At 40.3% G+C, this 27547-nt stretch overlaps 1 protein-coding gene across 4 annotated transcripts in view; it reads right to left on the bottom strand.

Moving 5' to 3' along the window:
* Positions 1-27547, bottom strand: part of EHBP1 (EH domain binding protein 1) — a 265000-nt gene that overhangs the window by 144856 nt on the left and 92597 nt on the right. For 2 of the 4 annotated variants that reach the window (XM_081906038.1, XM_081906040.1), the window contains exons 6-11: positions 24422-24603; positions 23981-24120; positions 20343-20447; positions 19657-19779; positions 15283-15541; positions 175-352 (exon numbers count right to left, since the gene is read on the bottom strand). In XM_081906038.1, the coding sequence (XP_081762164.1) occupies positions 175-352; positions 15283-15541; positions 19657-19779; positions 20343-20447; positions 23981-24120; positions 24422-24603 (987 nt within the window). The remainder of the gene's footprint in view (positions 1-174; positions 353-15282; positions 15542-19656; positions 19780-20342; positions 20448-23980; positions 24121-24421; positions 24604-27547) is intronic. The other 2 variants (XM_081906039.1, XM_081906041.1) reach the window with 1 other exon arrangement.

Raw genomic sequence — 27547 nt, 5'->3', positions numbered from 1 at the left:
TTTTACACTGTAAATAGTTTGCACCAATAAAACCTGTAAAAGACAGGTTGGAGTCCTGCCTGGTTACTTGCGAGCAACCACCCCCACACCTGACAGATACCATGTGCGAAATACAAGAGGAATTTCAGTTTTTAGTAAGCATTTACAAACACTGGTGACATGGCAGTTCCATACCTTGGGAGAAGAGGAAAGTTCCTTCAGTGGACAAATAGCTGACTTCTTCTCACTTGTTTCCACTCCTGTCTTTGGTGGTTCAGGAGCTTTTCTTCTTCTCTTCCTTTCCATTTCTTGTGGCGGAGGAACTTGACTATTAAAAGCAGAACTTGATTTTGGTTCATAAAATGGATTTGATCTAATTAAAAAAAAAGGGAAATGAATTTATTTGCATTTTCAACATAAATTTTAGAAGGCAATTGTTTTCACAAGTGATTCAAAACTCATTTAACTTTGGAAACAACAAAGCCACGGCCTCACTGATTGTGTTGCTAGTTCACCACCACTCCAAAAACAAACCATAAAGCCCCTAGACCCTGAAGAGCGAAAGCATGCCTACTGCTAACAGAATATCCAGAACTAAGCAATCTGCAGCCACCATTTCTATACCACTTGATTGTTTAAAAAAAATCTCACAGCTGTTTACAAAAAAATAAAACAAGAAAATCAAGGGGGGAAACAACAATTGCTTAAAACATAGTTAAAATACCAAACAGATTAAAATTCATATTGATTATTAATTAAAGAACCTTAGTTTTGTCTGAAGAGTGAAGTTTCAATATATATATAATTTAATATGTCAAGGATCTCTTTTAGTTACATAATAATGGAAGACTGAATGGAAATGTACTGTAATATGATAACTTATAGTGCAATATTATACATGTCTATTCAGAAACCTGTCCAGTGAGGCTTAATCCTGAGTGTAGCTTAAGGGTAGAATCCTAAATGGTAGAATCCTAAACCTGCTTAATATGGAATGCCTCACTGAACTGGAACTTACTTATGAGTAGACATGTGTAGGATCACACTGCACCTGTTACATACACAATAAACATACACACAAACAAGTACACGCGCACAAAACCCTTTCTGGCTTAATGTTCCATTAGTTTATATTTTTATTGGGTGGGCTAATGTATTGAACCTAGGAAAAATTAGAATGATTTTTTGAGGTTACCTGTAGGCCCTCCTCTTTGATAGCTACAGTTTAATGGTTTGTCAAGGAAGATGTGGTTTTACTCTGGCATGGAGTATGATTGTTAGCAGCCTTCCTGCTTTTTTCTTACCAATTACAGGAGAAAGAGAAAAGAGAAAACTGCTAAGTTTGGTGATTACGTTGATCGAAGAGCCTGATGTTTCCCTCAAGTATTATTGATTAGGGTACCTAATCTCATATTTATTTTGTTGTTTGTTTCTATGGCTTGGACATGTCCACAGAATGGAAGATGGCAGGATCCCCAAGGATGTGCTCTACAGGGAGTTGGCAGACCAACTCTGTGTTATAAAGATGTCCACAAACGAGACATGACGGCTGGAAACATCAACCCCACCGTGTGGGAATCACTTGAATATAACTGCAGTGCCTGAAGACAGGCAGTCCGTCAGGCCACGTATCCATAGCAGTGACCAGAGGAGGAATGACCCCTGGGAGGAGTGCAGAAATAAGACATGCCATGGTGCCTTCATCTGCAACAAAACATGTTTCTTCCTTATCGGTCTCTACAGCCTTTAACTCTCCAATTGTTTGACTTCACATCAAACACTCCTCCATGGCGTCCTGAGACAGACAGATGCCAATAACAATGACTACCATCATGTTCCCACAAGTTCACATCTAATTCTGTTTAAACTCAGGTTGTTAGACTTCCGGGTCGGCGCCATCGCCGAATGGCGGGCTCCCTCCGAGCTCCGGAGGGAGCCTGCTCGGCAGGGGCTGGGTCCTACCGCACCGGCGATGCGGGGACCCGTAAAAACCACGGCCACGGAGGCCGTGGACATGGAGACTCGGCTGGCACCGTTAGCGCCCTCCCGACTCGTGAAGAGCCTTTTTAAAGGCTGTGGATCGGGTGCCGGGGAGGAGCGTGGTGCTTTGAGTCCTCTGCTATCCCTGCCGAGCGCAGCCGCGAGCCATCCGGCGGAGAGCGCTGACTTCTTCTATTGAAAATTTGGACCTAAAAGAAGAACCCGTGAGTAATTGGAATATGGATTAAAAAGAGAGCTAAATTTTTTAAAAAATTGGGAGCGAACGGGGGAGGTGGAAAAAAGGAAGTCAGCCCCCCCCTAAATTGTAGAAGAGTCAAAACAAAGGACTGGATAACTAAGATCGAGTGGAACCTTATCTTGCTGAACTAACAACTTCGCGAGGGAAAATTATAAGATTGAGCTGGAGGAGAAAAGTGGAATTTGTATCAAAAAGCAACCCCCCCCGAACCCCTGGAGCGATCCGTGAAAGTGCCTGGAGAAGAGAAACGGAGGTTTTGACAGCTGTCAAGAGCTGTCAAAACGGAATAATAAAACTGAGACTTTGTTATGAGGACTTTGCCGGCTACATTTGCTATAAATTGAAGATAAATTGTTTCAAATAAGGATTTACAAGTTACTTGGACTGGTGGACGTGATCCGGAAGGGAACATTGTTACTGTAATCCATCTAGAGGAGCTGAGGGATATTGCATGTGCTTTCGACGGGAAACATGAACAGTTGAAGGGAACTTTTAATCTCCTGGGAAACTGCAGAAATGGAGCATTATTTTGTCTACAGAGGGTTTCACCCTACCGGGAACAATGGATCTATCTGTTCAAAACTGAAAGGAACATGATGCAATGTTCTGCTTTTGAACAACAAGCCTCTGTAGAGACACTAGAAGCTTTTGGAAAAAGAACATTTCTGTGAGGGAACAGGGAAGTAAAAAGGAAGAGAATGATTGACAAGAACAAGGAAGCAACAAGAATGGGACAGAGTTGGGGTGGGAACATTTGGGATATCCAGATTTGACAAGCTTATGGTTATAAATTTGGAGTTTTTACTCCTGGTTACAAAAATCTGGATAGAAGAAATGGGCCCCTTTTTGATAGACTCCTCCTAAGACTGGACTGACAAGAACAAGGAAACAACAAGAATGGGACAGAACTGCGGTGGGAATATTTGGGATATCCAGATTTGACAAGCTTAGGGATATAAATTTGGAGTTATTACTCCTGGTTATAAAAGTCTGGATAGAGGAAATGGGCCCCTTTTTTGACAGACTCCTTTTAAGATTGGACTGGCAAGAACAAGGAAATAATAAGAATAGGACAGAATTGGGGTGGGAACATTTGGGATATCCAGATTTGACAAGCTTATGGATATAAATTTGGGGTTTTTACTCCTGGTTATAAAAATCTGGATAGAAGAAATGGGCCCCCTTTTTATTGATAGACCCCTTTTATGATTGGACACGTGCAATTTAAAAAGGCCGGTAAAGGACCAGAGGGATGTGGATTTATTGAAATGTGGGATCTTCAGGAAGAGGTTAGAAGTGGAGGGATAGGAGGAATGCAACAGGGAACGAGGGGAGGGAAATTTGGAATCCAAAGGTTGTAAAACTATTATTTGTTTTTATTTTATTATTATTAGTATTATATTTGAAAGGGGGGAACTCGTGGAAGGGAATAGATCGACCTTAGGGGATGGAAATTTGGATAAATTAAGTTAATGAGGATGAGTGTATTTTGGGAATAAGAATTTGTTGAAATTTATTGTCTTTTTGGAAGATTTGGAACACAAGAGGGGGTGGGGAGGGGAAGTCCTGGATATTGGAAAAAAGTTTATGAATTGGATGTTATTTGTTTTAATTTGGAAAATCTTAATAAAAATTATTTAAAAAAAAAAAATAAACTCAGGTTGTTAGAGGGGAAAATGCATATGCTGTTTAGCATTTTAAAAACCATTAAAAATCTCCTGCTTCAAATTCCTTGGATACCATCAATCAAGTCTCGTTTTTTGTACATCTGAATGAATTTGCACATGTTCAGTACAGAGTTATGTAATACTGTATTGCTAGTGTAAACTGTATTCAGAAGAGTGACGTGGACTGAATATACTGTAAGCTCAAAATATCACTGTCGAACATATGAAAATAACTCAACTAGCTTGAATTTTATTAGAAGATATAAACTGCATCTGGTATGCAATAGACCCAAAGTTCTCCTTCAACTTGCAGAGAACTATTTGATCCACAGAGGGCTTTTACCATTGTAGGGAGGAGGCAATGATCACATAATTATCCTGTCCTCCAGTCCACCCACCCAATCTGCTCCAGAGGTTGGGGGGGGGATACACTGGAACAGTGTGGAGGATAACATGGGGAGGGAATGCAAAATCATCCAAAAGCACACCCCTTCCTCTATTTGCAGTAGCCTCTGCTTGACTGAAGAGCCTTGCATTCACGGAAAGACATCTATGGATCTAATCCTACACCTCCAGACCAAATTCTCTCCAGAAGCAAGTATAGTTTTAACACAAGCAGAGCACTCTCAATCAAATCTCATTGTTCTCGGTAGAGCCTTCAGTCCAATTAGTATCATTTTGAAGCCCTAGTTTCATTCACTTAAAAATAATAATAGAATTTGAACAATCCTTACTGTTCTAAAAATGTGTGTTGACATATTGCCTCCTGCAGCATATGTTTTTATTTAGACAGCCTTTGTCCTCCAGACTGGATATTTTCCTGCTGGTCTCTCCATTTGTATAATTTTTTTAGGTCTATACTGATTTTATCCGCTATATGTGCTATTTTAGCAATTTCTTGCTGTAGGTTGTCTTGAGTAGTTTAATTTTTGAGCTAGAAAGGCGGAATATGAATACTCTTAACAAACACATTTTTTAGAATATTAATGCATTTCCAATCTCTTCTTGCCCTTACAGGCTTAAAAAAAACACTATATAGGAACAAGCCTTTGACAGAAAAAAGTAAGTTAAAGAGTGAAGTTTGGTAATGATATATCTGGACTTTTGGAAACAGGAGGAAGGAGAGAGGCACTGAAACAAATTCCAGCCCAATCTAATTCATTAACTGCTCTACAAAGGGGACTGCTGTTGTTTATTGCAGGGAGAAGATGTTGATCTAGATAAATAAATGAAAGGAGAAACTAAAACAACTAGGTTGCAAAGTGAAAGCACCTTTGAGGGGTTCTCACGTCAGCACCCATCAAACACAAAAAACACGGACCAAATTAAAGCTTAAGGTGATGTCAAAACAAACAAAAGAGACGTGTTCTACTGAAGACAAAGGTGGAAAAAGAATGGTATTCCGCTTGGAATAGAAGATTCAAGACTACCTGTCAATCATTTAATTTTGCTGACAACCTGGTTGAGCTGTCTTCAAACATTAAGGGAGTTCAAAGGAAGGTAAAAGTTAAGATGAAAAAATGATAAGGACAAGGGCAAAACATTATATATGGGAGGTCACAATGTTTTCTTTTGTTCTACAAGCTACTACCCCCCTTTCTTTTTTTCTGAAAGAGTTAACCAAGATACTACGTATATTTTGACAATGAACTACCTGACCCTCTGCAGTCTTGGAATTTGAGAACCAACATGTACTGGGGATTTCTCACAGCTAACACTTAGTTGCCTTGAGTAAGGGGGCCAGACCTACAGGAACAGCAGCAGCAGCAACAACAACAACAATAAAGAAACTGGCATCAGCAAAGAAGCACCTCCAAGAAAAGGGATTACAACTCTCTCAAGAAGTTTTAGCACATTAGATTTATTAAATAAGTCTCATTACACAAACACACACACCCCTCAGTACCACCGAAGTCAGTATCATACACTTCAAGGAGCTGGGTGTAAGGTTTTGGATTTGAGAAAACAGATGTATAACCAAATTATATTATTTGCTTAGATACAATATTAGAGTTTATGATGACAACCTTAACGATTAACATATTTTGCCTGTGATAAAAATAAACCTTCACAAGCTCTCTTTTTCATACAACTTTCTTTAATACTTCTCCATTCAACCAACAGCTACACAAGCAAAATGAGTGCATGCACAATGAATGAGATGGAAAGAAATACTGAAAGGGCCAGCGTGCCATCACATAGACCAAAGGGATTTCCCTCATCTTGAATATTGCAGGCAAGGCTGGTCACCCCATCTTAAAACAGACATATAGTAGGAAAAATAGGATGATCCAGAGACGCATGATGAAAATGATAAGAGATATGGAGAGACTTCTGTGAAAAAAGATTGAGAATATTAGAATCATTGTTTTGAGAGAACAAAGAAAGAACAAATTATAAATAAATGTTTTGGTACATAATGAACTGCGTCCCATTTAGTGCTTCTCCTCCTTCAGCAGAAACCTAAGGTTGGGGGGGGGCTTTGAAATCTGGCAGAAATACATATATTAATACAATGCACTTAATTTCCTCTGAAACTCATTTGCTCTTATTTTAATTGAATCCTGGTACACAGTAAGTCTCTGAATCAGGCAACTGTATACACACAGAGAAGAACTGTGGGTTACTAAACAAACAAACTGCTTAACAATAAATTGTCAGTTTCAAGGGGAACTATTTTCCTCATTTATGGTGTTTCTCTGGTCTAATCTTTTATGGCAAACTCTCAGATGAACTTGACCTGCAATGGAACATGTCCTTGGCTCCTTTGGAGCTCTACCTGTTTAGAGAGGGAGTAGGGACACACTACCTCAACACAGGATTATTAAGCTCCAATTTTAAATTCAAAGCTTTGTCTCCATGCTTCCCACCTTATACTTCTCTCTGGGGTACTTTATCATATTAAATATTGTACAATAAATTCATCTGGAAATCTATCATCTTCCAGTTCTACGGATACAACTTTAAAACAATTTTAACCACCTCTCCATTCATTAATATAACTGAAGGAGTGGTGAAGGGAAAAGGTTGCCCTTTAACTACTTCTGCAACCAGTGCAGAAATCACACATTAAGAATTAAATCCTATTCTCGATCTATGCCTCCTAGGTGAGTCATAGGATATGGGCATTTCCTACACTTCTACACTGACATAACCCACATACACTTCCACTAGTGGCGATACAGCAGGGAATCTTCATGGTTATACTAGAACAGCACTACACTGATGTATGGAACTCTGCTGGTGTAGTAATCAAATCGGGGGCAGAATCATGGGAGTGTCATGGTTGTAACAGGCAGGAGCAGATACACAAAAAATCCGAGAGTCCCTCAGATCCCAAACCTGCCTCCAACACCAAAGTAACGTAACACAGACTTCAGAGATATTTCAAAACTTTCCCCGTAATCAATGGAGGAGAAAACTCATTGCGTCCTGCAGAACACCTACTCATAGGCTTCAGACTAACTGTGACCTCATCACAGCATACCAACACAAACCTCAAACAGAAACTCAGATTATAGAAAGGGCTTTATCTTTCTTGTCTCCTGTCAGAAACACTTACAGCACTCAAATGGGAACTTTGGTGACTGGAATTGTGAAAAAAAGAGCACTTTGCACAAATAGCCTAACTTCAGGACTTACGGCTCTTTCTCTTACACGAATTCCATCTCAGGACTCCAGACACACATGCCCAAAAACAGTCAGGAGGACATAAAAGCTATACATTTGCTTTTCCAACAAAATTTTCAAATCTACCATTTTGCTCTAATCAATTAGAACAACTATCGTATGACATTAAGTATAAAATGTATGTACCTCTTGATTGTAAAAAAAACCTCTCAAAGAGATTTACAAATTATTAAAATAGACCAGTGAAAGTCTGTTGCTGCTTTCTATCAGTTGATAATTTTCTTTTATACTGTCAGCTTCTTGTTTTCATTTGAAGGGTTGGTTTTTGTTTTTTTAATCTGTCATGTCTGCATCTATGGCAATGTATTTTATTGTATTTGCTGTCATTTTAGTGTGCTTATATATGTGAAATGTGCTAGCATTTGGGAACACAGGGTTTAAAAAAACCTGCACAGAAAAAAAGTGCAGAATAAATCTGATCAATATCTTAAAAAGGAAGACTTGGTTTACATTTTAAAGTAAGGTTACCAGACGTCCCCATTTCCCGGGGACAGTCCCTGGATTTACAAAGCGGTCCCCAAACAAAATCCACTGAATTTGACTGAAGTTGAAAAGTGTCCCTGGATTCATTGAAAAAATCTGGTAACCTTATTTTAAAGTACTCAAATATAATCACCTTGAAATGAATAGTAGGTAAAAAAACAATCAAATAAATTATATGAATAGAGCAATGAAGAAAAGGTAAAGCTAAAGGGACCTCTGACCATTAGGTCCAGTCGTGACCGACTCTGGGGTTGCGGCCGAGGGAGCCGGCGTACAGCTTCCGGGTCATGTGGCCAGCATGACTAAGCTGCTTCTGGCGAACCAGAGCAGTGCTTGGAAATGCTGTTTACCTTCCCGCTGGAGCGGTACCTATTTATCTACTTGCATTCTGACGTGCTTTCGAACTGCTAGGTTGGCAGGAGCTGGGACCGAGCAACGGGAACTCACCCCGACCAGACCTTTAAATGCTATGGCATCCACTATCCCAAAGCATGAATATTATTGTGTAATCCCTTCACACCCTCTTTTGTATCTATGCCCACACCAGCTTTTTTCATATTACATTATCAGCAACAACTACTCAGGGATTTGTCTCCAAGGCATCTGTAAGGTTGGTTCATTCTTGGTGAATTTCTAAGAGAGGAAGCACTGACTTCATGAGATTCTGTAAGGACCTTCATGCCATGACCAACACACACACTTCCACAGACACAAAGGCCCAATACTCTGACCTGAGGATCACTTACAAACACTGACTAAAGGTTACTGAAAACTGGTCATTACCTACTGAAAAGAAAAGTAGGGGAGTTCTTTCTTTAAAAACCTGCACCTTTAAATATTTGCTCTCCAGCTTTTCTGTTTATTTATCAGTGATACAAGGCTTTATCTGGCACCTTAAGGATCAACAAATTTCATGGACTAAAGTTCACTAGATTGGATTCAGGAAGTGTAGCCCTCAGTTCATTTACACATTGGTGTAAGGGGGGAGGTGTAAATGTTTGAGTTTAATAGCAATGAAATGCAAAAAGGAAAGTGTATGACTATTCAATCAGAGCTTAAATGTATGCAATATAAGAACAGTGCAATTATGCAAATCATAATTTAAATAAATAAATAAATTCATATACTGTCTTTAGCCGAGAATCACAGTTTTACAGTATAAAAACACTAAAATACATAACATAGTAACAAACAAAACAACAACCCCCCTCCTTAGTCAAAAAGGCCATAGATTGTTTAATTAGCCAAAGGCCTGGGGAAAGAGGAATGTTTTCACCTAATGCCTAAAGATATGCAATGAAGGCCTCCCTGGAGAGAGCATGCCACAAATGGGGAGCCACTGCAGAAAAGGTTCGTTCTTGTGTTGTCACCCTCTGGACCTCTCATGGAGGAGGCATATGAAGAAGGGCCTCAGATGATAATTGCGGTGTCCAGGTCAGTTCATATGAGAAGAGGTGGTCTATGAGGTATTATGGTCGTCCTGAGCCATTTAAGGCTTTATAGGTCCAAACCAGCACTCTGAATTGAACCCAGAAACTAATGGGCAGCCAGTGCAGTTGCACCAGGACTGGCGTTATATGTCTTGTTCCGGTGAGCAACCTGGCAGCTGAACCTGCACCAGCTGAAGTTTCTGAACTGTATTCAGAGGCAGCCCCATGTATAACACTTTGCAGTGATCTAATCAGAACATAGACAACAGAAGTAGGGTTATCCTGGTCCAGACAGGGTGCAGCTGGGTCACCAGCTGAAGCTGAAGTAAGGCACTCTGCATCACTGAAGCCGCCTGAGCCTCAAGTGACATCAGTGGATCCAGAAGTACCCCCAAGCTATGTACCTGCTCCTTCAGATGGAGTATAACCCCATCAAGATCTGAGAACCTTCTCTTCATCTGGTCTAGGGAATCGCCTACTAACAGTCTTAGCTCGATTGAGCTTCCACTCACAACTGTAATTTGGTGATAACACAAGCATCTTATAAATAGATTGGATCTTATCTGTGGACAGTTCTACCCTCTAGAATTCTGAACAATGAAATACTTTTTTTTTAACTGTTGGGCAGTTTATGGTGCACTATGAGTAAGACAGGCCCATATGAACTTACAAGGGCTACTGAATGTTCTCCAGAAATATTGTACTGCATTTCAATACCTGAAAATCAAAAGCTATGCACCTTTTGAAGATGCTGTCAATTCTGTACTTATAGTTAGTTGATCTTTTCTTATATTAATAATTATTCCTTGATGTTTTAGTCTTACATTTTGCATATTCAAATCTCGTTCACATGCTTAAATTGATGAGTACTTCGATAAAAATAATTTTTATACAAGGCTGTTGATTTGGGGACTAGTAAGCGGTGGGAGAAGTCATATATAAAAAAGTAGGCAGCCCCCTCACCAATGCAAACTCACAGCTGCCCTTATTGGGATGGTGCAGCAGGGCCTCCTCTACAGATGTTCTAATCTTGTGGAATCCATTGCCCATGGAAACCTCTCTCTGACCACCCTTGGAGTGCTGAGGAAAACAGGCTGGCAGGCTGGACCCTAGCCAAACAGGCTACTGCGATATCAGATGACTAATCAATTTGTTTGTATTACAGAAAATCAGAGTCAAGTGAGGAATGAAGTTACCACCTATCAGCTGATAGGCAGTGACTTCAAGCCCTACTTTCTGCAGGGATTGGCTGCGCTAAGGAGCTCTCCGTGGGGAACTCTGCAGAGCAACTGATTCAGTAGGCTTGCTCTGTCAATCAGCTGATCAGCTATGACAGACTTCCTCCCTTGCCAATGAACAACTGGAAACACACTTTTAAGTCTCAACCCACCTGTCCTGGGTCCCAGCTTCCAAAGAACTGAGATTAGGTGCAGAATTCTTTCTAAAGATTATAATTGTTATAATACTACAATATGTAAGTACTTCAGGCACTTCAGGCGATACATGCTGCTAATCCCTGAGTTGTTACTTTGAAATTCAGGCATTGGTAATCCCTCTGCTAAACAATGTAGGTTTCCTAGCTAGCTCAGAGCCATGGAAAGTTGATCCAACCCTTGGCTCCCTCCCTTTCTGCCTTAAATACTGAAGGGGCTGGGTAGGGGGCATTTCTGCAGGCACTCTCTTCTCTTCTCCTGGACTTGGGAGATGGGTGTGTCTCAAACTCCTGCAAAGAGATTGTAGATTGCTGCCAACCTCTGGCTATAACGGAACGTGCTCACTCATGAGTGGTTCCTCCAAGCAAGAGGATCCAGTGGAATTGGCTGGGGCAAGTGAGCTCACTATGGGATTGATGGTGACAGGGAAACAGGATAGCAAGCCTCCACTCTGGATTTCTGCTAGGAGATTCCCTCTGGCAGAGCCCCCCATCAAACTCACTGAAGCCCTCCACGGGATCATCCTCGTCCTGACTCAACTAGCCCTCAAAATGCCCCACACATGACACTGCATATGATGTCAGGTGTGGGACACGTGGGCATGGTTTTGGGAAAACAGCCTAGCAGGCTAAACAGAGCCCTATGTTGGGCCTGATTAGCCCTGTGGGCTGGAAGTTGCCCACCCCTGCAGTAAGAGGAGCATTCTTTTATTCATAATAGCTAGGAGTCCTTCCCACTACTAGGCGTGAGAGCGATTTTAGGATTTCTGATCAATGTATTGAGAATCCCCAGAGCGCCACAATGCCCACCCAGTGTCAGGGACTGGGCAGAGGAGGAGGAATGGTGGAGACCACCACCCCATCCAGACCCTTCCAGGAGGAGGAGGAGGAAGACAGTATAGTTGTACAACGGTGGTTTGTGGGAGGTTGCAGCTCAGAGGCAGATGAGGGGGAAAGTTGGGAAAAAATGTGAGAGCCAGAGCAGCAGCTGGCTGACACGTTATCATTAGAAAGCATCCCAGACCTATTATCTCCCAGAACCTGGCGAGCCTTCAAAGTAGGAGAGCAAAGAGCTCGAAGACAGAGGGCACTAAGCGACATCCATAGAGATGATGATGAAGTATGACAAATGAGGAAGTGGGAGAGAAGGGGGCTGGAGATTCACTTGGGACACTGCCATTATCCAAGCTGCTGGGTTCTATAGCCTCTCCCTGTAAGACGGACTGGAAGAAACTTTCCCTTGTCCTCATACTTAACTGGGCAACCAGCCGAGAGCCGCTGGCAGCATCCTGACACCCGGCAGCCTGCAAAGGCAGCTTGCGTCTCCTGAGCCTGAAAGTTCAGGCGAGACCTGGGGGGAGGCGCAAGTGCCATGTTTCCATTTACCTGCCAGGGACAAATACAAAAAGTACCTGTTTGAGGAATCCCCAGAGTGGAGGGCAGGAAATGGCACACCCAAAGGTGGAACAGTGGCTTCCAGTAGCTGCCACTTGTGCAGTGAGAGATCATCGGGATGACTTCCGGTTTGGCGCCTCCGGCAATGGCGGAGCTCCTCCGATCGGGAGGAACTTGCTCCGTGGAAAGCAGGGTCTGACCGCCACGGCAAAGGCGGAGAACCACTGAAATCACAAGCAGGAGAAGCTTGTGAACCTGGGATTCGGCTGGCACCTTTTGTGCCTCCCCTACTTGCGGGGAAACCCTGTTTTGGGGATCCGGAGCGACGTGGGGTGAGTGGCGCAGTGCTTCAAATTGACTGCTTCTTTCACGGAGTGAAGCCGCATTGCGGTTGCCAGAGAGCGCTGACTTTTTCCTGTGGACAATTGGATTTTAAACAACTACCCATGAGTAGAATGGAAAATTGGATCTTTAAATACCTTAATCTGGCACCGAAACGGGAAGGTCTTAAACAGGAAGTCCGCCTTCCTCTTTTGTAAATAGATTGAAGCAAAGACGTTACAAGCTAAAGTCTTTGAAAGCTTTTGGCAAAGGATTAAATTTCCATCGGTTAAAATTACAAAAAACCCCTTGGAAGCAGGAGAAGAGGGGGGGAAATTTGGACTTAGCGAGCCTGCAGGAGAGAGTGAAAAATCAAATTACCACTTCTCTGAATCTGGAAACGGGCTGCTAGAAAAAGTGACGTTTTGGGAGAGTTCATTGACTGCGAACAGAACGTATTTGACAGCTAGCTAAATAAGAGAAAGATACTGTTTCCATTGTCCTCTTCTGCGTTTAAAAAGGAGGAAAAGTAACTGAAAATTGAAACTATCTTTATGGCTTGAGTTGTGTTTGAAAGGATTGATACAAGTGGAAACTGTTTCCCTCTAGAGGGAGCTTTTGAAACTGTTACAGGAGTGTAACTGGGGAATCGCCAGCTGCAAGATAAGAAATTGTGAGAACCAGAGATTGACCTTGGACTATTTAAAATGTTGACAGGAGAAGCCATAGTGATGGTATTATGTAAGATAAGCTATTCGCTGGAACAGCTTCATAAGAAGACGGATGACATGTCTTTTAAAATTGACAACTTGGAACAAAAAGTGATTAATTTGAGACAAAAAGTGAGCACCAATACAGAAATAATTCAGGACTTGGTACAGGAATCTACTTTGGCAGGACAAATTGTGGAGGAGAAGGAGAAAGCTGTTGTTGTTGAACCTAAAGTAATACAAGCGGGATCCTCAGTCTTACAGAAGTAAATTGAGGACTACAAGTTGAGGCCTTTTATGATTGAATCTAGAAAAAGTCAGATTTTGAGGATTGGATCCCGGCTTGGACTGAAGAAGGAAAGTTGGAAAGATCCCTCTATGCAGGGATTAACTGACTTCTGGGACATGGACTTGGGTCTGGAGGAGATTGAAGTTCTGGGGGCCTTTGGATTTGGAGGAATTTTGAAACATGTCTTGAAACACTTTATGGATCTTAGCTTCAACTATGGAAATTTGGCTGACCTGTCCAGAAGGCATAAAAGTATTGTTAGGTTGGAGTCTTCCCGAGATCTGCTCTTTAGCATTAAAGAATATGAAGAAGACCTGCAGAAGGGACCTGGAAAAGAGTTAAGAGCCTCGGACATAAGATCTCCAGGTTGATGGACTATATGGAATTGACGGAAAGGACTGGCAGAATCCGAAACCAGGGAGAGGAGATGGTGGAAGAAGATTGGAAAATTTAAAGTTTATATATAGAAATACTGTAAAATTAATGAGTGATAGAAAAATGGTGGAATGAAATTTTATGGCCTTAGCAGAAATGTTATAAGGAGTTAAGCATATATAAGTATTTTAGTTTTAATGGAAAATAAGGTTAAAAAATATGTTAAGATATTAATAATATGATAAAAAATAGAGAAAGATGGAAAGGATTTGCTGAAACAATTAATAGAAGTGGAATACAAAAAGGGAGGTGTGAGGAGGTCGAGGAAACAAGGAATGAAAGAAAGAGTATGGAAAGGGTGTGATGAATGTTTTTAAATTGTTTTTGTTTTGTTTTATTTAGGGTTAGGGTTAGGGATAGGGTTTTGTTTAGTTTAGTTTAATGTGTTTAGTTTAATGTGTTTAGGTTGTGTCTTGTATTGTCTATATATCGTATTGTATTGTTTTTTTTCTCTTTTGTTTTTCCCCTCTTGTCTTCTTTTCTTTTCTTTTCCTTTTCTGTAATTTTTAAAAGTAATAAATATTATTATTATTATTATTTTTAAAAGAGAGATCATTGGGATGAGCCACGGCTGACGGTTCCGGGGAGGCTGACGGCTCCATGGTGCCTCAGCTGATACACTCCGCCCAGTCTGCCCAGTCTTGACAGGAACTGTGTATGATGATGCTAATAATCTTCATGGCCGGCAACTGCTTTTTCCTCCCCGCCTCCTTTCTGACATCGTAATATACCGTAATATACCATATTGCAAAGTTTAGCTGACAATATATTACAATGCTGGAAAGCAGATCTACCCACTACCCTTCCTGGCTTTGCTTCCACTGCCCTGGAGGCTACCGTTCAATACAGAATAGCTTCAACAATCTTCTCCCCTATCTGAATAGCCCAAAGGTGGCTATCAGTCAACTGCTGATGCTGCAGACAGAACTGAGAATTGGTTCATCCTGAACATTTGCAGCATTTGGACCTCCCTGAAAAGTTTATTATTCTGCATGAAAACCAGTGATTTAGATCCCAGCAGAAAAAGGAAGCTGACTGTAAATAGCAATAAAATGCATGAAACCAGATGAAATATATTCATGTTCTCTAAGTGAAGGATCTTCCTTATGCATTGTAGAAGAATAATCAGGTTTGAATAATTTATGCCCTAAGGCTTTGTGCTAAAATCCCAACTGATGCCCAAATACTGCTTAAAATAAGTTATGTACTTACTCATCCAACTCCTCTTCATCTGTTTTTGATGTGTCAGCATAGAGGTATTTGCTCATGTCCACAGGGCGTATATTTTTTCTTTTTGCTGGTTGAGGAGGAAAGTCTTTGACGGGTGCTAGCATTTCTATTTCAGGGTCTGCCTCATCAAAAGGATTCACATACTCTGCAACCTCCTCATCCTTGAAAGGGTTGTATTCATCGTCATCATCATAGTAGAATTCTTCTTGTTTTGAAGATGAAGCTACATTGATATCTGTTTCTATAGAAAGCAACATAATTTTTTGTTGTTTCATATGGAAAGATTTCCCAGTCTGTCATGGAGACCAACACATTTCTAGCCCTATAAATACATTTAAACAGTTTCAAATTATTTAGCATTCATAAAGGTGTTATAAGTAGGATAAGGTAAATATTTTTACATGGTTCTCTAGATAAATAAAGCCTTATGAGAAATGGTTAGATTAGATGAAGAAGTTAACATCTTGGTAACTCGTGGAGTACAGAAAAAACTACTAAAGAAAACTTACCAGGATTGGCATGACAGTCCCACAGAATCAATGACATAAGAGGATAGCAATTAAGCTCTCCAGAGACAACATAGATGTCACCAAGGGCCCATAAGATGAAGCACTCACTCCACTGGGCAGATTCCAGCTGGAGCACCATTTTCCTGTTTTAAGATTCCATTTTTGTGGAGATTTTTAAAATAGAATTGGGTTTTCACTTAGAGTTTTATTCCAAGTGCAAAATTGTCCAAGGCCAGCACAGTGACCCAGAACTAGCCACTCTGGAGAATCAATAATATGCAAACAGGTGCACCACAACAATGCAAAAAAAAATACTTTAGTTTTCTTGAGAAATGTCTGATGGCAGAAGTCAGGGCTGCAGAACCTGAGACCCACCAAGCCAACAGCAGCCCACCAGCTGTATATGGAAGAACCTATAAATGATCTACTCCAAGAACTTGCCTAGGATCAAACAAACTCAACCCTTATATTGTTCATTCTGTCTTAACTAAGTTGCTTCTGAAGGTAGAATTCTAGCTAGTATATATTTTGTGAAAATAACTGTCTGCTTGTTATTTCAATACTGCTATCTGTCAAGAGCCACCTATTGAGATACTGTTGCTTAAACTCACCCAAACTCAGGGTACCCAAGGTGAAGGCAGGGGTCTTTGCTGATGTTTAGCTGCTAGACACCATTTTGAATCAGGATGATGGACAAAACTTGACTTTACCCAATTTTTGGCATGACAGATCGAAACTCACAAATTATACTGTCCATTTTAAAAACACAAAATTTTTCAATTTCTAAAAAATTCTGGCCAGCGCCTGGCACCCCCTGTTAGTTTACAATGGAGGCGGCAGAGGCCAGAAATTCAAAGTAGAGCCAATGGTGGAGGCACATTCAAGGGGTGCAGGCTTTGCTTATAATGCAATTCCCCAGAGGAAGTTCTTTTTTATCCTACTTTAATATTTATCACAGAAGTATGACAGAGATGGACCTCAATAGTTCTGGAGTGGCCCCTATTAAATGAATGATGAAGAAAATGATGAATTCACTATTTATGCAGTTGTTTATATTTGCCCCATTTAAAATTTCAGATGGTTTCTTTTTTAAAATAAAAAACCACTCCAGATTAAATGCTAAACACTGGAATCTAAGAGGTGAGGTAAGCACATAAGAATGATGCAGCAATTTTTAAAAAAATGTAAGATGCAAGAAAAGCACGTCCATAAAGAAAGCTGCTAGTAAAACAATAAGTCGCTTGTAATAACACTTAACATTTATATTGTCCTTTAAATCTTCAAAGGTCTTTACAAACATTAACTACTTAATCTAAATCCTTCTGTCAAATGTAGCTACAGCAGAAATCTGGGATGTATTACTAATCCAGAACAAAGCTAAAAGGGAAATACTATTGCTGTTTAAACTGTTAAAGGCTGCAATCCTTGGGAGTGAGCTCCACTGAATAAAGTGGGATATATTTCTGAGTAAATATGCCCAGAATTGCTGTGTGGGCCTGCCTTAGGTTTTGCAGAAAAACAAAGTTTTAGTTTGAGAGAAACAGGTTCTTTTTTTTTAACCAAAGAGTTACAGTATTTAATTATACACAAAGACATAAAACATTTATTTTGTGTTTTTTATCTTGCATCTTTATGTTGTGAAGTGCCCTGATATCTATGGATGAAGGGCAGTATTCAAATCAAATCAACAAATAAGAGGCTAATAAGAGGCTGCTGGATCAGGCCAAGGGCCCGGCTAGTCCAGCACCCTCTTCTCAGAGGGCCAGCCAGAAGCCTGCAGGAAACCAGCAAGCAGATCCCATGAGCACAAGATCCCTCGCTTCTCCTCCAGTTTCTAGCAACCGGTATTCAGAAGCGTATTGACAACAGATTTTCTCCCTTGCTATACTGAATCTGTGTTTTCTGCAGCCTAGGGTTGCCATATGTACGGCTTTTCCTGGACACGTCCTCTTTCTCAGGGTTAAATTTTCTGTCCAGATGGATTTTTTACATTTTGCAAAATGTCCAGGGGTTTTTTGTCTGATACTATCAGGATCTGGATTTCCTGCTGCCTCTTGTCCCCCTCTCCCCTCGTTCTCGGCCAAGCGCGGCTCCACCCTCCACCGCTGTCTCCACCGGCTCCTCCACTTGCCCCGTCTGCCTCCCTCAGCCCCCTTCGCTCTCCTGGCTTCAGCAAGCTATCAGCAAGCCTGGGGAGCCTGCGGGAGTTCCCGCAGGGCTCCCTAGGCTGCGGATAGCAGCCTGTTGCCCGGTGCGTGCTGAAGCAGAGCGCCTGGCTGCCGGGAAGATATCCGCAGCCAAGGGAGCCCCGCGGGAGGTCCCGCAGGGCTCCCTTGGCTGTGGATAGCAGCCTGCTTCCTGGAGCGCGAGGCGCGCTGAAAGCAGAGCGCCCAGCGCTTCAGGAAGACATCCGCAGCCTAGGCAGCCCTGCGGGAGTTCCCACAGGGCTCCCCAGGCTGCGGATAGCAGCCTGCCGCACGGGCAGACATCGGGCAACCCCACAAGCTCGGGGGACAGCGGGGAGGTGCAGCGCCGCCATCCCGCTGTTCCCCAACCTTGTTTGGATTCCCCGACCAGGTTTTGGGGGGAAAATAAAGGAAAAAATATTTTCCTTTATTCCCCCCCCCCCAAAAAAAACTAGGTGCATCCTATGGACCGGTGTGTCCTATGGGACAAAAAATACGGTAAATATTCTAAACTAACAAATCTGTTATCCAGCAAAATGGCTCATTCAGTTTTCACTGACGGTATTCAATTAATTTTTACTCAGAATAGATCCACTGAAATTAATGGACCTAACCTAGTCATGCTAAGATTTTCATATTTTGGGATTTTTATATTAATATATTTTATATTTTTATATATGAAAGTCTATTTTGTCTTGTTTTAAATATATCATTTTGTGTTTTTTACTCCTTTTTGCTGTCTTTATTGTACAATGTATTGAGATAATTGTGTAGAATGCAATTCATAAATTAATAATAATAATACTCACGTTTTTAATGTGAGAATTAAGAGCAATATCCACACAATGGCCAAGTTCAGAATTTAAAACCCTGATTTGTTAAATCATAAGACAAGCCCTGTTACACTGTCTCCCTACCTCCTCCCTTCACAGGCTTGCTGCAGTGCAACAAACAGAACTACTTAGCTTCTCTTCTAGAAAAAAGGTGTCTCACCACGAAGGTGCAGTGGTACCTTGGTTCTTGAATGTTTCCGTTGACGAACATTTCAGAACCCGAACGCCCAAAACCCGGAAGTAAATGCTTGTTTTCAAACGCGCCTCGAAAGTCGAGGCGCGTTTGAAAACTGCGTGTTTTTCAATTTTCTCAAGTGAAATTGCAAGCACCCCACAGAACTCAAAATAGTCTTCCAGAACGGATTACGTTCGAGAACCACTGTACTCAGCAAAAAAAGGTACTCACCATGAAGTTGTTACAAGTGCTACACTTTTAACCAAGTGCTTTTCTTCTAGGAAAAAAAGGTGGCAGTACTGCACACCCTTGAGTACCCCCAGGAAAAAGAACTGGCTGAAACTACTTCCCTCTTGTAGGTGAACTCTGGTTGAACTTCAGTTTGTCCATCAGCAGGGACAAATGCTGCATGTAACAGGAGAATGCCATAGAAGGAATGCTTGCTCTTCATTTGCTTAGCCATGGTTTAGCAAGTTGGGCTTGATAAAACTGAAGGTCCCAGAAGCAGATTATCAATATACAAGCAATGATTATCAATACACATACAGTCCCAGACACTTACAGCAAATGAGAAGCAGGAGACCCTGAGCTTGCTGTAACATCCAACGCCACCCTAAGATCATAAGCAATAAAAATATACAAAAATTCTATACCTTCCATATCAAGGTCTCCAAAGGGATTCAGCTCTGTTGTATCAGGGTCTACAAATGGATTTGATCTCGAATTGGCCACGTCTTGATCCTCTTCATCCAAAAAATTAAGCTTGTTTATAAGCTCTGAGAAGCCAAGTACAGTACTTTTCAGTATGGCAAAAATTAGGACTGTGCATGGTTTGAAACAAACATTTTATTCTCCAAGGTATTTCTACCAAAAATCTCTAGGAACAGTGATCCCTACTGCAAAGCTAAACTGTAGCACACCAATGCTTCTAACTCAGTGGCAGTAATAGAATCAGGCACATATTTATTAAATAGTCCGCTGTAGCCTTCACCCACTCAACACTGGCAAAAGCTTTCTGCAAGAAATTGTCTGGGGGCAGGGGGAAGCAGTTCTAAAAAGGTTGGAATTTTCCCATTATATACAGCTTACATGTCACTGTGAGGCTTCAAAACATACAGAGCACAAGTATGTTTCTGGTGCACATTTTAGCCAGTTTCAGTGCCCATGTCATGCTGTCATCTGTTGGCTGCACTACAAATTATTTAAAATACTGCGATGGATGTCAAGCACAAAGATACAACTGACATTCAACTACAAACAGAAGCCAAGGGGATAACAGGTCAGAGTAAAATACAGACAGACATTCAGAAACAGAAAGGAAGGAGGAAAGCTCATAGACCTTCAGAGGAACTGGCTGATTTAGCTGAAAGCATATTTGCTTGCTTTACGCAGTCATCTTGATCTTCATCTAAGCTGCTCAGAGCATTCAACTGGTTTACAATTTCTGTAAACAGAAGCCAGTCAAGATAATTGTAAGGTAATGTTATTTAAGGGACAAAGGAGTACAAAACATGCTGTTATTAGAAAAGGAAAAAGGAAAAGAAACGACGTGTGTTAATTTACAATGAATACATTCTAGAGAAAATCACCATTCTAATACTTAATGTATTCAGCACTTGTATGATGATCTTCCTCAAAATTTTAATGAAAAGGAATGCTACCTTTTCATTAAACTGCTCGTTCCAGTAACAGGAAATTATCAGACTAGAGCTACAAACTGAGTAACTGAATTAGATACTCCTGCAGTTTGCTGTACCAGTTTTAAGATGAAACCTTGCTTTCATCTGTATATGAACTCTGATCCACTCTGCAGACAGGGGTTTACTTGGGGACTAAGGGAATGTGAGGTTGACCAGTGTGATTTCAATCTTGCAGGGCTTCCTCCAGAAAAGGTTTTGGAAGCAATTGAAACCTCCATTTCCCAAAGCAAAATGCAGCTGTGCTATACTAAAGTTTCAATTTGCCTAATGAATAACAATATAAATATATAAATATTATTACTGAGAAAGATTCTAAAGGTATAAAATTATGCACAGTGAACAACTATGCACACCTTCCTTTAATTTCTGTAATTTGTTTCATTTGGCTGTAAACTTTGGTATTTTATGGTTGATGGGTTCTATATGGCAGCCCTGTATCGGGAGGTTTTTATGTTTTTAGATATGCTGTAAGCTGCCTAGAGTGGCTCGGAAAACACCAGCCAGATAGGTGGGGTAATAATAATAATAATAATAATAATAATAATAATAATAATAATGGATAACTTAGGAAATAATGTATGAAAACTGTAAGAAACAGCTATATCTAGAACAGGAATTCAGGAAGCTAAGATGACGAACAATAGGAATTGCAGAATCCAATGCTAAGCAAATAGAAACATCAAAACCACCTCTATTAGTAGCGTATTTTGTGATGGTAAGGCTGACTTCTGTTCAGAAGAAACACTTTCAAATAACACAGTATCAAATCATACAATGCATGTATAACAAAGATAAAGAAATATGCTTATGGAATATGATGCATTATATTAGCCATACAATTGCCATTTTGGAAGTAAGGTTGGATAAAAAGGTTATGAAATTCCAGATGGATAAAACTTCATAGTACCCACTTTTTCTGTTGATTAATCTGTCTGGCCAACTTGTTCAACTGGTGGGCACATATTCCTAGAAACTGGAGTAACTGAGCTGCTGCTATCAATTTATTTAATTATTTAAATTGTTTTTATTGAAATATTTTCATGGATAACAAAGGTACATATAAAGCCTCTATTTGCAGTTCATAGTGTCCTATCTATAGGTCAGTTACATTTGGTGTGAGACATTGCTGTTGCAGACATTGTGAGGTTGTGGCGAGGAAAAAGATGGAGAGAGAGAAGTGGGAGAATGAAGGGGAAGAAATTATCTTTTTCTTTTGCACAGTGTGTATGGGAGGGGGGTTGGTTTCACTGTCAAATGGATAGGTTATTTATTTGATTCATTTGTTAGTTTTTGTTGGTGGTGAGGGAGATTGGGGAACTTCAGTTGATTGCAGTAAGCTCTGTTTGTGTGTGTGAGGGGTCAAATTAGCCATATCAATTTGTATACTGTTGGAGGGTTTATGTTGTTGTCTTGTTGGGCTGTGCATGTAACAAAGGGGAGTCATGCATGGTTGAAGGCAACCTCTTTTGTTTGTCCACGTGCTAATTTCAATTTGTTGGCTAGATTTTCTAGTATGGCTGTTTCCCATACGGTTTGGTACCAGTGGTCCATGTTTACTCCTGACAGGTCCCTCCAGTATCTACTTATGATGCTCCTAGCTCCTGAGAGTAGGTGGCTTATGAGTTCTTGTATTGTGAGTGTGTGTTGTTGTCTTGGAAAACATTCAATGGGGCCAGTTCTGGAGTTGCTTCCAACACCTGTTTTGTTATTTTACATATTTCTTGTAGGACTGATGTCCAAAAGTGTAAAATTTTGGGGCATTCCCACCACATGTGGAGGTATGTACCTATAGTGGTGCAACCTCTCCAGCATTTAGGTGAGGTTCCTGGGTTTATCAGAGCTGCTATATTAATTATTATATTATTATTGCCACCATCAGTGTGCATGACATTTCCATGATATAAGAGGACAAATCAAGGAGCTTCCAATCCAAAACTTGATAGAAGAAACAAACAGAGCAAAGGAAAGGATTTTGAGACAGGAGGAAAAGCGAAAAAGAAAATTGGTGGGACCCCACATTGTGGGAGTGGACTTCTGCTTGTGTAACAGGACCATTGCCCTCTCCCACCTTCTGCAGCAACCAACACCCCTTCTGTTCCAGAGGGCCCCCAAATCCTCCAGAGCAGATTTTGAGGGCAAATTGAGGGGTGCAAAGGAGAGAAAAGGAAGATGTGGTTCAACAACACAAGTGGAAGTCCATTTTAATGATGCATGTGCGGTATCAGATTTAATCCTATGAGATTATTCCAATTGCACATGCTTATGCTTGCTTACAAGTTTATCTATATTATGATATGAGAACTAAGGGAATGAGACAAAATCTTCAAAGAAATGTTTTACACATGCTGTCCAGGGTGCCTCACACATGGCTTCTATTTGCATCAGGAGGGATACACACCTGGCACCATGAATGAATGATGCAGACTGGTGTGGAGAACCAAGGAGTGCACAGGGAATTCCAATAAATAGGTATGTCATGGAGTGTATCTGCTTAATAAAATATAAGTCTTAGTTCCTACCTATCTCCCATTCAAGTCTATATTAACTAACACTCCAGGACTGGAAAATTTCATATAAATGCTGCCAATGGTCTGTGCCTCCTGTGGAGAATAAGATCACAGAGGCCTGAGAAAACCAACATTTTTTATAAAAGCACTAAAACCCTACTAAAGTGCTGGCAAGTGTGCTTAGCTAGATAGGGTGAGAAAGCGACTACCAGTGGAGAAAGCGACTATCTTCAACAGGTGGATTCAGGCTGATTTGCCTAGTCTTCAGAATGTACAATAATTCCAGATGATGGCAACCCAAATGTTAAAGTTTTACTGCAACACAGGAGAATTATCACTCAAGCAGGTTATTTCTTCCTGCATGTGGCCACCCCCAGAAGCAAGGTCAGGAGGGTTGCAAAGGCTGGTGGCCTGTCAGTATGCAGTCAGTCCCACCCTTCCCTTTACAGGTAAGTCCTTCACTCTTCCAGCAGGACTCTAGTAGACATTAAAGTACAGATGCAGGAATCTCCCCTCCCTGTGCCTTGAAGTAGTTTTGCCTCTAGTCCATTAAACCAGAGAGGGCCAGACTCACAGGCTCTCCTCCTGCTCTCCAAAGATGCACAAATGCCAACTGTCCGTACCACCTGTCAAATGGTACCATTAGAGCGGTTTAGAAGAAATTTCGAACAGTAAACAATCCCAATACTTTACATTATTTTATAGAAGGTTAAGAATTGCCTATCTGTTAAGACATGGTTTTAATTATTAATCCTTGGAGGAAAACAAACCTGTAATTTTTGCAGCCTTTTCTTCCTGGTTCACTCTGTTTTCTTCATCATCTTCATTATCTTCTTCAAAATCATCTAAATTTCCAATATCTGCTTGCTTCATACTCATCAGACTTGCCAGGCTTTGCATGTCTTCATCCCTAACAAGAACAAGAAACTCTGTACAGTTGCCCCATATTGTTATCTCATATTATGAACTGGGGGCAGAGAGAATAGTTGCTTACTTAAAGCCCTGCACAAATTCATGGGGATTGCACCAGGACTTCCAAATCATTCTCTTAACCAACTGTGCCACGGGAGACTATAGCATGGGTAAGAAATTATAAATCAAATCACACAGCATTTTTCACTACATACAATAAGCATGCTCAAAATGAGTTTTTTGGGCAAGTGGGGTTAAAAAAACAAAAAACACCATCTATCACCTCACATAAAACTTACGTTGCTTTCCCTTCCCTCAGGAAAATACATGATAAAGAGAACTGAAGGGTGGCAGATATCACTTTCTTAGACAGAGGCTTGAATTTTAACTTGACATCCGTCTGTGTAGGCATTGGACTTGCATATTGCTTCATGTTAATATTGCTGGTGGCAAGAGCTTTCCGGCGTCCAGAAGGAGATTCCTTAAAGAAAAGTCATTAAATAATATGGTTATAAGATTGTATTAATAATAATATGCATTTATTTAATGTATGCACTCCCCCTTTTTTCTCGCAGCAGTGTACATGAGGTTTCCAACCAAATGCAAGCTTGCTTTGCTTCAGCAAGGTTACTGTCCAGATCTTGCCCTACCAAATGTCTATCTGTTTAACTGGCATTCTCCCCCACACACATAAAGCTTTGTTAAAATGTGATACTCCCCCCAATAACTTATCATTGGTAAAACACAATGCAGTGGAAGTGTATACCTGAAGAAGTGTCTCCATCCTTATCGCTCAGCCTGGGCACTGAGGTCCTCCCCTCCGAGGGTCTTCTGGTGGTTCCCTCATAAGTGAAGTTACAGGGAACAAGCCAGAAGACCTTCTCGGCAGTGGAACGCCCTCTCATCAGATGTCAAGGAGACAACTTTTAGAAGACATCTGAAGGCAGCCCTGTATCAGGAAGTTTTTCATGTTTGGTGTTTTTATATGTGCTCTAAGCCACCCAGAATGGCTGGGGAAACCCAGGCAGATGGGTGGGGTATAAATAATGAAATAATAATAATAATACTTGTTGTGAAAATACTATTACTAGAGGTAACAAGGTCCTTAACAGAGTTACACAGAAAATGAAGTAACAAACATTTCTTTGCTAGTTCACTTTCTATGTAAACCTGTTAAGGAGTTTGTTTTTGCTTTCTAATAATTTTTATTAATAAATTTTTATTTATAACAAATATTTTGTAACTACATTAACAGAAAAGCAAACATAAGTCAGGAGTCAATAACAGTTGTTGAAAACATTGCTATATTATTATGCAAAGGATATAAATGATAATTATGTTGACAAGTAAGAGGCTGAAGGTCAAATGAGGATAATAGTTTTGTTTCTTCCAGCCAAGGTAAGTACAGAACAAGTTAATAGTCCCATATATCCGTAACTGCGGGAGAAGAGGTGAATATATTTGATTTTTTTTATGAAGCCTAAAAACTACCAACAGACTGCCATAAAGGAGGAGCCTGTTGACCACACTCTCTCCAACAAAAAAGGGAGAACTCTGAGGGGATTTGGGGAAAACCGACAGGGGTAAATACCATCATTTTAAATGTCTATTCCCTTGTAACAGGAGAGGTAGAGTTAAAAGGACTTTCCCCCTCCATCCTTGACAGGTGCTTTTGCTTATAGTCTCTCTCAGGTCGAATTCGCAGTTAGATTTTAAACTGTTTAAATCCCCATATGTAACATTCAGTAAACTCTTGTACATTCCTGCTTACAAATCCCTTTCCATTAGGACCAATATCAAGAAAAACATTTTCTGCTTGTTAGAGTAGGCAAGTGGCATGACAGTGAACTTGCAACGGAACTAAAATTTGATAAATGTGAGGCCATCCTATAGGTGGTCCCTTAATGCCAAGGTTAATTGCTGTCTAGGGACAGGATTTAAGTTTTGGCAAAAATATTTCAAACAATAATTACCATTTGGCTAGAAAAAAAGTAATAATTTTTAATGAAGAGGACATTAGCTTTAGAATGGTACTTCGCTGGGGGAAATGCCAACAAGATTTTCTGCCTCCCCCCCCCATATATAAATAGAACATTGTATGTATGGCTTTATAATATTATTGCAAGAGGCATGCGAATTAAGGAGTTTCAATCAGTACTTTTAGGATATATCCAACATTGTATCTTTATTCAAAAAAGGAGCTGCAGTGTTTATCTATTTTCACGATACAGATAATTATTGTTCATATTAGTACAATGAACTGAAGCTTGCTGATCACACTTTTCCTTTTACAATTATCAGAACCTTTGACCTTAATCTTGTTCACTGATTGACAGCAGAGGCCACAGAAAGGAGAACTTGCATTGTTTGTGATAGTAGCATCTGTTCAACTTGATTCGGTGGAGAGTATTTGCATATTCTTAAGTATTTCTTCTGAGAGGGACTAAATCCTTCTCAAGTGTTTGGTGCATTTTTGAAATTCACTCATAAGGTATCTACATGCGCTAATAGTTCCATATAATATTACTGTGCATAATCTGACAGATAACACTAGTGTTTTTTTTAAACAATGTATTCTTCAGGGATGACATATTACATTCTGACTTATCCTACTGGGCAGAAATGTCAAGTACCTTTAGGAAATGCCTTTGGAATTTTTTTTATTGAATTAGTGCATTTTATTCTAGGCAAATAATAACTGTAGTAGCAATATATTTTTATTTAGATAATAGTTAACAAGTGGTTAATAATACTTTTGTTCTCTTTTGTGGGGGGAGGTAGCTAGAATCATCATATTTTTAATTCCACATGGATGTTTAGGAAAACACACACAAATTATCAGGCCTGCATTCATTTCTTTTTATAGCTGGGATACTGGAGAAACATTGGGCAAGTGTAATTATCATAAACATCCTCCATAAGCTATTTTTAAGCCACAAATTTGGGACAGAAAAATCATATCCTACTAGAACTTTCCATCAAATAAATACCTACATTTGATGGCTACAAGAATACTTTATTTTATTTTTAAAACAAGTTTGAACTACTGTTGTCTATGCTCCGGGAACCTCAAAGTTAGATTACTGCAATGCGCTATACGTAGGGCTGCCTCTGGTGACGTTTGGAAACTTCAGATTTGTATCATGCTGGTATGTTATCACTATACCTGCACTGATATACCCCTCAAAATATCAAAGTTGAAGAACAAAAATTTCTCAAAAGTTGCAACTAATCCTAAAATGTCACCATTCAAGGAAAGATTCAAAGTCAATTTCATCTTCAGCAGCTTGGTTGTCAAAATAACATTATGCACAGCATACTGTCATGCGTGTCAAACCATTCTTTATACAGCTGCATGTGAACACTGTGCCAGACTGCTCACATCTGCAGTGCAACAGTTCCAGAAGTGAATTTGTTGCTGGTTT

Source organism: Podarcis melisellensis (assembly GCF_964234715.1).
Source record: "Podarcis melisellensis genome assembly, chromosome: 3".
In the NCBI taxonomy this organism is placed as follows: domain Eukaryota; kingdom Metazoa; phylum Chordata; class Lepidosauria; order Squamata; family Lacertidae; genus Podarcis; species Podarcis melisellensis.
Note: the sequence above shows the minus strand (reverse complement) of the source record. Positions and strands in the feature narration are given on the sequence as shown.